Raw genomic sequence first — 11715 nt, 5'->3', positions numbered from 1 at the left:
TTGCTGAACTATTATTTATGTTTTGTAATTTACATGGGTGTTGAGGATTGTATGCACCGGTATGGGACGGTGGCATACTAGGGATTGTTTAGCTCAAAACGCTAAGACCTAACCTATTTGAATAAAGGAATGGATTGTAAAATATTAAATCTTAATTATGTTTTAAGTCAGATCAACTAACTAAGTTGAATGACTTCCTGGATTAGTTGGTTGTAGTGAAGTCATATCAACTGAATAAGTTAAGTGACTAACTGGATTGTATATCATATGTCAGCTCAATGAATAATTGAATGACATACTCTAGTTTTGGACAGACTTTAGATATATGGTTATGGTACCACGAGATGAGCTTGAGTCTCAGGCTCGTTGGTTAGGGTGCGTATATGCAGTGGATGCGTAGCTAGCTATGAAAAGGAGTACCATTGTCGGTAAGAAGGCACTGAGGAATCCCAAAGCGACAAATGATATTCTCCTGTATGAAAGCAGCGATGGCCCCACCGGTTGCATGCTTGAGAGGGATAGCCTCGATCCACCTAGTGAAGAACTTGGTTACAACTAGGATCCACATATGACCTCGCACTGGTGGATGGATTGGTCTAATAAGATTTAGTCCCCATGTATGGAATGGCCAAGGGGCTTTAATGGGATGGAGGGGCGTAGCTGGGGTATGAATCTGATGATGATGGTGCTAGAAGGGCTTGCACTTCCGTACATGAGACTTGGCATCGCGCTCCATGGTGGGCCAATAAACTCCTTTGTTCAACAAGTGAACGAAGAGCTTGCGCGAGCCCTGATGCTCCAATTAGTGAGCCTTCTTGAGAACTTCCATGGCCTTACTGTGAGACAAGCATCGCAAATACGTACCATTGAGGCATGGCAAAAAAGCTACCCTTCTTAAGCTTAAATCGTGCAGACTTTCTCTTTATCCTTGCAGTAGCTTATTTATCATCTGGAAGGGAGCCATGCGAGAGAAACTCAATGAATGGGCGACGCCAATTAGCCACATTGAGAATACAAGGCTTTGTCTCGTCCATCATGGGTTGGCATTGTGGACAGGTGCGCTGCAGGGCGTTAGCCTATACTGCCATATCTGGCCAATAGTAACCCGGACGCTGGAGTCGTCGATACAGTGCAAGGGGTGTAGCACAGTGTTGCTCATGAGTTGCTTTGAGGGCTGCTTCGGCTTCTTAGGTGTCTAAATGTCTGGCCAATATTCTGTATGGTAGGTAGAAATATAGCAGCCCTTGCAAAAGTTAGAATAACTTCAATTGCATGACTGGCAATAGTCTTGCCCTTTGTTTGAGTTGATTAATGATTGGGGCTCGCCAGTCATCGTTTGAAACAGACATGGCTGGAAAAAGCTCAGTGATGGTAGCCAGATTGATGCACTTGGTAATGTGGACCTGAGTCGTGTGATCTGCGATTGTTATTTTAGAGGCCAATGTTGCAAGTGCGTCTGGATATCTATTACTAGAGCGAGGTACATATGTAAATCGGACGAAAGGGAATTTGGTGAGGAGCTTTTGAATGATGGTACGATAAGATGTGAGCGAAGGTTCATGAATGGCATACTCACTAGTCACCTGCTTAATAACTAGCTTGGAGTCCCTATAGATGTAAAGCCTCAAGATTCCCTTGTCTAGGGCTACGAGGAGGCCAAGAATTAGCGCTTCATACTTAGCTTCATTGTTCGAGAAATGAAAGGCGAGCTTAAAGGCCACGATGACTTGTTGAGTTGGAGATGTGAGGACGATCTCTACTCCTCCCCCCTTACTAGTGGAGGACTCGTCGAAGGCGAGTTGCCACTCACCAAGATTGTTGTGTATGGCAGCCACCTAGAGCTCGTCAAGAGGTAATGCATCGACGAGGGGTTAGTGCTTCTACTCTGGGAATTGGGCAAGTAGATCGGCCAAAGCTTGGCTCTTGATACCTCGCGGTGCATAACATGTAATATTGAACTCCGAGATGGCCATGAGCCATCATGACGCCTTTCCAGAGATGATGGGCTTAGAGAGAAGGTGTCTATATAGGTTACATCGTGTGATCAAATGGATGGGGTGGCCCATGAAATAATGTCTGAATTTATGTGCTACAAAGACAAGCTCTAGACAGTGGCATTCAATGGCAGAGTAATGAGTTTCAGCCTCTCGGACAAGTCGACTGAGATAATAGATTAGGTATTCCTGCCCCTCGACTACTTGCACAAGGAGGGCATCGACAGACTTGTTCGTCGAGGTGAGTTAGAGTAACAGGGGCTGCTCTTTGACTAGTGGGTGCATTGTGGTCGAGGAGCTAAGGATGGCTTTGATCTTCTTGAAGGCTGCTTGATGCGTCGCTGTCCATACAAATTTAGTACTGCCTTTGATCAGTGAGCTAAAAGGGTGAGAGACTTCTGCTTGTGCCGGTACGAACCGACGCAAATATGAAACTTTGCCCAAAAAACTCTTGAGGTTCTTGAAAAAGCAAGGGCGGGGCATGTCTGTAATTGCGCGAGCTTTAGTGGGGTCAAGATCGATCCACTGACGATGCACTGAGAAACCTAGAAAGTTACCTTGATTTACCCCAAATGCACATTTAAGGGGATTCATGCGTAGGTTGTACATGCGACATCTTTTGAATACTTGGCGTAGATCTTGAAGGTGGTCTTCTCGCTGTTTGGACTTTACCACTAAGTCATCGACATAGTCTTCCACTGTGTGATGCAACATATTATGAAAAATAGCAGTCATAGCTCTCTGATATGTGGCACCGGCGTTCTTCAACCCGAAAGGCATCACAGTGTAATGGAAGTTGCCAAGTGGTATTCAAAATGTAGTTTTGTGAGTATCCTCTTCGGTTATCCGTATCTGATTGTAGCCACTGGAACCATCCATAAAGGAAAAAAGGGAATGCCCGGCCGTTACATCAACCAGCGTGTCAATGATAGGGAGAGGGAAATCATCTTTTGGGCATGCTCTGTTAAGATCACGAAAATCAACACAGATGCGGATTTGCCCATTCTTCTTCTTCACGGGAATAATATTCGCCAGCCAAGTGGGATGCAAGATAGGTCTAATAAAACCTGTGAGAAGCTAGTTTTCAACTTTTGCCTTGATCTGAAGCTAGAGCTCTGGGTGATAGACTCGAGGTGCTTGTTTAATAGGGCGCGAGCCCGGCATGGTACTGAGATGATGTGTCACAAGCTGGGGGTTTAACCCTGGTATCTCACTGTAAGTCCAAGCAAAGATGTCGAAATATTCTTTCAAAAGACAGATGAGATTATCTTGTAACGATGGGTCCAGTTGCGAAGAGATGAAAATAGTCCGCGGCTCTTGCCCAGTAGAGGCGAGACTGATTTCTACGAGATCTGGAAGTGGCAGTGACTCATCTTTTACAGTTATGGGCTCAACAACTGGGCTCGCCGAAGTTAAGCCAGCACACCATCATAAAAGGTAAACATATCGCCCATCCGACAACCGAATCCATTTGCACTCCCAAGGGGTAGTGACCTCTGTGCTGCGGCGGGGAATGTATGGTTGTGGTGGGTAAAAAATGCCTTGCTGTACCTCTTCCCATTTGGGCAATGGAGTATAAATGATATGCGTTTCTCCTTCTTCATCCTCATCGTCTAAATCATTAAAGAAGAGGGCCTCAGTAAAATAGGCCTCGTGCTTAGCAAAAGGCTTATCTGAGCATGCGACCGTAATGACTTTGTTACCCAAAATGCCTTTGAAACATTGGTGATAGGATGAGGCCACTATGCCAAAACGGTGAATCCATGCCCACTCAAGGAGCACATGGTAGGAGGTGTCGGCCTTAATGACATGAAACTTGGTGGGAGCATGGAATTTGCCAACCGCTAGATCGACATTTACATAACCAAGGGTTTGGTGGGATTCATTGTCGAAACAATATACTTCGATGGCCTCTTTGACAAGGCGATCTTGGGGCAAATCGTCTTTCTCAAAAGTTACCCATGGCATGATGTTAATGGAGGATCCATTATCTAGATAAGTGTATCGAAACTCCCTACCATTGACCTGCGCAGTGACATAGAGAGGACGATTCTAAGGAGTAGACATTTTCTTATCAGATTCAAAGAAAGAAATAGTCAAAGGGGACTGCTAGGAGGTGTGCTAACTTGATGAAACTACTACACAACACTCTTCTTCAGTATATTGTGCCTAAGTCTTTGACTGCATGGGATTGGTTTCTTCTAGCTCATCGTAATACCTGACCACGGCCACACCGCAATGGCGAGGATAGGGATTGCGCCGCACATCCTTCAGCGCGGTCAACTTGAGATCACCACCCTTAAGCTGTTACTGAAATATTCACCTCAGAGTTCTACATGCGTTTTTCAGATGTGTGGTAGCTTGATGGAAGATGCAAAAATTTGGACTGGCGCGATCTTGTGCGGTTAGCTCTTTGTGAGGAACAAGTAGCATGACTACGCCATGCTTGACCCATTGTTCAAGGGTGTTGGCAACTTCTTTCATACACACTGGGAATGGGGGTGGATCATCAGCTCGCTAAGTTCGAGGCCTTTTAGCCTTTGTATCTACTTCTCGATGCTTCTTAGCCCTGTCATTGCGAGAAGCGACTGATGTATCCTTGCGAGTGACCTGTTTAGCGACCTCTACTCTGGGAGGTGCGAGATCCTTGCAAATATTCCACACAGCTATGGTAAGGTTGCTGAAACTGTTGAGTCCCAAATTGACCAAGTGTACTCTGTAAATTCTGTTCATGCCCTGTATGCAGATGTCAACCAAGTCTCTCTCGCTGCTTCCCTCAAAGCATTCCCTCACGCGTGCTTGGAAATGATAGATGAACTTAAGGTGCTCCTTGTGGTGCTTCTGCATTTCTTTAGTGAGAGAGAGAGTAGTGACCCTCTCGATGGCTTGGCCAAACTTGTCATGAAATTTTAAGAGAGCTGTTGCCATGTGGTGATCTAGTTTGGCTCGAGGTTTCTAAACCATCTGTAAGCGAGCCCTGTGAGGGACTTGGAGAATTCTCGAAGGCGCAGGACCTTGTCATGGCTATGCTAGCCTATAGACTCTACGAATCTCTGTAAGTGCTCATCAGCATCCCCTTTGACACCATTACACTTGGGGAACTTTGGTATGATGTACCCCTATGGGTACGGAGTTTGACCGAGTCTTTTTGGATATAGAGGCTCCGTACGTAGTACTAATGCGCTTGCAGTGGACAGGGCATGCTTCATAAAGAAATCACGTAGCATGATTTATTGATATACTTGAACCGGGGTGGGCTTTGGGGCTGCCTGGGCCTACGTTGGTGGATACCACAGTGGTGGCACATGAATAAATGAACTACCTGAATGGTCGTGTTCGGGCAGGGTTACCCTGGCAGGGGAAGCAGTTTTGGCCTATGTACTATCCATAATAAGGGCCTCCAGTCTGTCAAGGAGGTCGTTAAGGTCATGGCTGGACTGTAACAACTCCTCATGGGCAGAAGGGGCTGTTGAGCTCTCCAGTATTGTGATGTGCGGTGCACGAACATTGGAAACACGTGACAGCGCTTGAGACTGGAGGGGAGCGTCACCACCTCCCCCAACAGAAGGCTCTGAATGGTGAGTTAGCATATCCTGTGATTCCATCTGCTTGTACTGATATCCCTAGTAGAGTCGCCAAAATGTAGGGGTTCTTTTTAATTAAAAAGTAAATAATAATATAATGGTGATATTAGAAATACAAATACGAAGGAAAACAGAGGAGATGCTCAGTGTAAGAGGAGGAGAAGAAGACCAACTATCAAGATAAAGATGGCGGTAGGGCGAGTATACAATATCTCATGACAGCTTCCTCATCTGGGTTGGTTATTCCTTCATAGGATAGTACTATTCATAGATCCGGATTTCATTGGTTATTATCCAATGGTCCCTTCCGTGCATTGTTCATTGCATGCATTACTCCTGATCTGGATTAAGTGAGTAATCTTGGAGATTTAGGAGTCTGAAGGGTCTAATCCTTTCCTCGAGCCTTGTCCTACTTTGCCATGTCACTTCTCCCTTAATCAGGGGCATTAAATGTTGCTTGGCCGTCGGTTGGTCAAGCCTGACACAACATTAAATGTGATTTTAAGGTTTGTTGTTAGGACATGTATAATCCCATCATCTTGTTAATTGGGCCTTGCTGAGAGCGAAGGAACCTCTTGACTTCTCATCCACCAATGTAAGATCCTTCAAGTTTCCCAAACATAGATTCCCTATAACCGCGAAGAACCTACCTTCATTTTGTACTATAAACAATCCCTTAATGGCGAGCCCCCTAGGGCTCTAGTCCTTCAAAGTGATATTATCTGGCGTAACGCTAAGACTCGAGGTATTCAAGAGAAATTTGATGGGCCTGGAACGGTGCCAGGGCTTAGGGTGCTCGAGGATTGGCTCCTCGAGGCTTGATGGGCCTGGAGCAATGCCAGGGCTTAGGGTGCTCGAGGATTGGCTTTTCGAGGCTTGATGGGCCATGAGCGATGCCAGGGCTTAGGGTGCTCGAAGTTTGATCTTTCGAGGCTTGATGGGCTTGGAGCGATGCTAGGGCTTAGGGTGCTCGAAGTTTGATCTTTCGAGACTTGATGGGCATAGAGCAATGCCAGGGCTTCGGGTGCTTGAAGTTTTATCTTTCAAGGCTTGATGGGCCTGGGGCGATGCTAGGGCTTTGGGTGCTCGAAGTTTGGTCCTTTGAGACTTTTGATGGGCCTGGAGCGATGCCAGGGCTTAGGGTGCTCGAAGTTTGATCTTTCGAGGCTTGATGTGCCTGGGGCGATGCCAAGGGTTAGGGTGCACGAAGTTTGGTCCTTCAAGACTTTTGATGGGCCTGGAGCGATGCTAGGGCTTAGGGTGCTCAAAGTTTGGTCCTTTGAGACTTTTGACTTTTCAAATTGCCACGGAGGATTTGGCTAGGGTTGTATTGACTTGTTAACGTGCCATGTTAGCTTCTAATAAGTGACACCCACAAACAGTACAGAGAACATTTCCAGCAAGCATTGGATGACCCATTTCAGGTGAGCTCCAAACGTACTAATGGCTATCCTTGGATCAACAGTGATGAGGGCCTCCACAACAGCCATCCTCTTCGTTGTTGTCATTGAGGTTGCTGCTCAGTAGCAATTTGGAATGGGTTTTGCAGAAGCTTGGAGCTCACTGAACTGAAATGGGTTTTACAAAAGCTTAGAGCTCACCGGAAGTGGAGTGGACTTCACCGAAACTAGGTATAGTCTTGGTAGGAAATACTGATAAACATTAGTACATTACCTTGTTTATTAGTCCGTCATCAACCAAGGAACTGCTAATACTCTTGAATAGTTCAAACAGTCCTGCTTTAACTTCATTAACAGTGACAGAGGATCAAGAAATCACATATAAGTTTTCCTTAGAAATCAAAATGAAACTGAAGTAAATACTTCATATTGATCGTAGAAGCCTTAGCCAAAACAATAATCTATCTTCATACGATACTTAACCCAATAAAATCAAAAAGCCATCAAATTAAACAAGAATAATAAAATTTCACAAATGTTGACATAATAATTTTTATATGAAAAAAGAAAAGAAAAGAAGTGAACTTACAAGTTGTCTGTGAAGCAAGAACTACTGGGTCATCGTGTCCAGGAAATTGCTTTTTTTTGCTATGGAATGAAAGCAGCCCATTTACTGAAGAAGGACAGCTTCTTCGGTGCACTACGAAACTAGTGCCTGATGTTGGGGCTTCAACTTCACTACAATATATCATCAAAACCATCTTAACCTTGCAAATTACACATCCAAATTCAAACACCATCATACATACTGAACTGGGTTCACCGACAATGGTGCTCGCCATGTTAAACTTAATTGTTGTTACTTCGACCTCACTGTTGGGTCTTCCGGTAGAGTTGCTGAAATTCGTTCTGGTTGTTAGTTGTTGGGTAATTCTTAAAATTTTAAGATTTTGTGTGTGTGTGTTTGTGATTTTTGCCTAAGTGGGTGTGATGGGTGTTCACGGATATGTGTTTTTTCATTTGGTTTTGTATTTTGGGTTTTAGCCATTTAAGGAAGTTTTTTTTTCCCTGGGCATTTGAGGAAGTTGAGGATGGTAGTGAGAAGGCCGGCCGGCAAAGAAAGAGATGGAGGAGAGAGGAGCCCAATTGAAAATAAAGAAAACAAAAGTTATCGAGGATAATATTGAAATTTCACATTTTATCTGAAGAAGGGTATTTTGAACCATGAAAAAGTCTAAATAGTATTTTTGTATAGATTTGTAATTAGTTTTAAAAACGTACTAATAGTTTGAAAAAAGTAGCATTTTTTAAAATAAGCAAAGTTAACTAGTGAAATTTTAAAATTTTTCATAATTATAGTAGTTAAGGGTGCTAATGAAATTTATTTTTTTAAAAAAAGTGTTGGTGGGCATGGCCCCTAGCTCCACCTCGATCCACCAAGGATGGATCCTCCTTCTTTGCCTTGGCATTTTTAGGGTGATGAATCATAAAGGCTAGTGTTATTTGTTTGCATTTTCAACAATTATCAGTTGCACCTATTGTTTCCACAAAATTAGGGCACTTGGAATGTGCAGGCATGCCAGAATCTCGGAAGATTTAGAGAGGTCGAACAAAGATGAAGATTCTTTTGGAACAATCAAGTGATTATGAGGTTTCGAATTTGCCTTCGATAAAAGTACTTTTAGTTAAGACTACAATGCTATCTAATGAATTGAAATGCAATACTAAAAGTAAGTAGTGCATGGATGTAAAGGAATTGAAATAAACTTGTATTAAAATTGTATGAATTGAAGTACAAAGTATTGAATGTTGATTGATGTCGTTGAGAGAGTTTGAAACATAATCCTAAGTAAACTATTTATAGATCAAAGCCTTACAAGAAGGACCCATGTCCTTTTAACTAACTGCCCACTTCTTTCTTACAAGACACTTGTCTCATGCTAAACTATCGAATTCCAACTTCCAGACCCACGATCTATGATTTTCTTCCATTGCTGCCATGTGTCTCACGTTTTTTAAACTGCTCATATGAAGATATATATATATATATATATATATATATATATATATATATATATATATATACACCACGTAATTTAACTGCTTCAGTTTCATTCCCTTTTAAAATAGATTCTGTAGATACAACCCACAATCTCCTCATCCTTAACTTTTAGGAACCCCTTTTCTTAGTTGCTTTGAAACTCCTTGAAGATAGAAACCTCTAGATTGAGTTAGGTAACTCTATAGCAGTTTCCATACGTGTCTAACCCATTTAGCCAATCCTCTCCTTAATTATAGGAAACCACTCAGCCCATGATTCTAGCTGTCATTATCCTGCCATATTTGCCTTTCTTGTTCTGCTAGATGTTTCCAGCATGTCGGAATCTATTTCCCTTCCAAGTTTGACTTGTGTTAATTCAGCATTTGGACCATGATTTAGTCCACTTGTACTTTTTTCACTGCACCATGTCATCATTGAAGTGGTCGACTATTGGCCTGCCACTTTTATGTACCAACACGTACATAATGTAATATCATCTATGTAATGACCCGGTAATTTTTTTCTTTCTTTCTTTTGTCTTTTTTTTTTTTTTTTTTTTTTTTTTTTTTTTTCTGGCATTCTTTTTTTTCGAGTAACCTTAGGGTTTTGGAGACCCAAAATAGGGTTTTGAGTTCGGACTTGACTTCCAACTGCACGTGCATCTACATTACTTGATTTCCATGAAATGCGTAGTCATACTTTTATAGAAAAGCATATTACTTGTTTACTTCAGAAACATTTACGCTTTTTGTGGTACTTTGTGTAATTATAATTTTTGTAATTATTTTTGTCTTAGGGACTATTTTGCAATTTATTTTGTAAGATATTTTGGGGAATGACCATTTTGTAATTTTAAAAAAGTGTGACAAGTGTCACACTCTCATTGGACCACTTGTAAGCATGTGGTGGAGAGACGTGGAAGCTTGTTTTAGTGACAAGTGTTGGGTGTAGATTCACCCACTTGTTGGCCTTGGATTGGGACACTTGTTAGCTTTGAAAGTTAACAAGTGTAGGCTTATGATTAAGCCTTTTGAGAGTGCTTTGGATGATGACAAATGGAGGGTGAAGATTCACCCACTTGTAGACTTTTGGTTGGTGCACTTGTTGGCTTAGATTAGTGACAAGTGTAGGCTTGAGATCAAGCCTTGTGAGAAGCCCTAGGATTGTGATAAGTGGAGGGTGTGGATGTGTGTGTGAGAGAGAGGTAGTGTTGGTGTGTCTGTGTGGTTGGCTAACAAAAACTTAGGGTTAGTGCAAAAGTTAGAGATTTTGTTGAATCCTCACTAACCACCTTGCAGCCAAACAGAACCCTCTTTGCCATTTTCTGATTTTGAACCCCTTTCCTTAGGATTTTGATCTTGGGCCTTGAAGATCATTCATTTCTCTCTTCTTGATCTAGAACACCTTGTTCTAGTTTATCATTTTGACCTTGTTTGTATGGGATTCCATAAGGGTGAATCTTGAGTAGGCAGTTTCGGGAATCCTGGAACCTGTTTTGCCATTTCTAAAATTTGACCCCCTTGCTTGAAAATTTTGGTCTCCAATATTGAAGATCATAACTTCCTCTCTTCTTGATCTAAAAGACCATTTTTTAGTTTTGCATTTTAAGTTTGTTTGCCTTGGATTCTAGAGGAACAATCCTCTAATGAGGTAGGGGTTGTAGTATGTTTATACTCTTGTAGTTTGATTTCTATTTGAGATTTTATATATATTAAATGCATGTTTGTTGAATTGTAGGATTGCATTTAGATGTAAATTATATAACCTTGACTTAAGGTTTAATGATTCAAAGCATGTGAATCATATATATCTTATCGTAAGTAAATTTTTCCATTTACTAGATTTCTTCATTCTAGAGAATTCTTGTTGTGATAATGAACTCTTGTGGAATTTATACTAATGTTTACCATAGAAGCTTATAACTAGATTGTGGTATATTTAGTATTTGTGGGTTACATGATAGTAACTTGATTTAGTTGGCATTTAGTATCTTAAATTGTATAGCAAATTCACATGTTAATACTTATCATTTCATATGCCATTTTAGAATTGAAACCCTAGAACATGGATTGTGTGGTTTCACCCTACTTGTGCATAGAAGGTGATTTCTTACATTATTAATTGGCTCTAGTACGGGAGGTATGAGTTCTCCCTACATCATTAGAGCGAGAACTAGGTAGTTCCTTGTGGGTTGTAATGGCCCGTAATAAGTTGTAAGGTCTTGATTAAAAACCAAGATCACATGTCCTAGTTTTTTTGACTACGTGATTTCGCATTTAATTTGAAGTTGTTAATCGTTGATTACTTGTAACTTGTGATTTGGTGTTTGAGGTTTTATTTACGTTTAGTATACTTGTGCCTAGTATGCTTGTGCATTGTTTTGAGGTTTTATTTACGTTAGTATACTTGTGCCTAGTATGCTTGTGCATTGTTTTGAGGTTTTATTTACGTTTAGTATACTTGTGCTTAGTATGGTTGTACATTGTCTATTTCATTTCAATTGCTTATGTAGCTTGACATGATCCCTTAATTCACCTTGCAACATAGACATTAGTGGAATGATCCCTTGTATTAATCTATATTGAACTTGCAAGACTTTTGAAACTTTAGGGTATATGCATGCTCTTCTTCTTACGAGTAACTTGTTTACTCACCCTCGTTGTTTGTGACATTTTTCAGGTAAAGAGACCGGTGTG

The 11715-nt window shown here is 41.6% G+C and overlaps 1 protein-coding gene across 1 annotated transcript; it reads right to left on the bottom strand.

Annotated features, from left to right (window-relative positions):
* Positions 1-1253: 1253 nt before the first annotated feature.
* On the bottom strand, positions 1254-2774 carry LOC132305039 (uncharacterized). The gene is made up of 2 exons (XM_059802724.1): positions 2622-2774; positions 1254-1835 (listed from the first exon to the last, which is right to left on the bottom strand). The coding sequence occupies exons 1-2, from the start codon at positions 2772-2774 to the stop codon at positions 1254-1256; spliced, it is 735 nt and encodes a 244-aa protein (XP_059658707.1).
* Between the last annotated feature and the right edge of the window lie 8941 nt (positions 2775-11715).

This window comes from Cornus florida, unplaced genomic scaffold (assembly GCF_030987335.1).
Source record: "Cornus florida cultivar Cherokee Brave unplaced genomic scaffold, ASM3098733v1 CherokeeBrave_3.0.0_Hap2_Chr04, whole genome shotgun sequence".
Classification (NCBI taxonomy): domain Eukaryota; kingdom Viridiplantae; phylum Streptophyta; class Magnoliopsida; order Cornales; family Cornaceae; genus Cornus; species Cornus florida.
The sequence above is the reverse complement of the archived record's forward strand: the minus strand, read 5'-3'. Positions and strand labels throughout refer to the sequence as shown.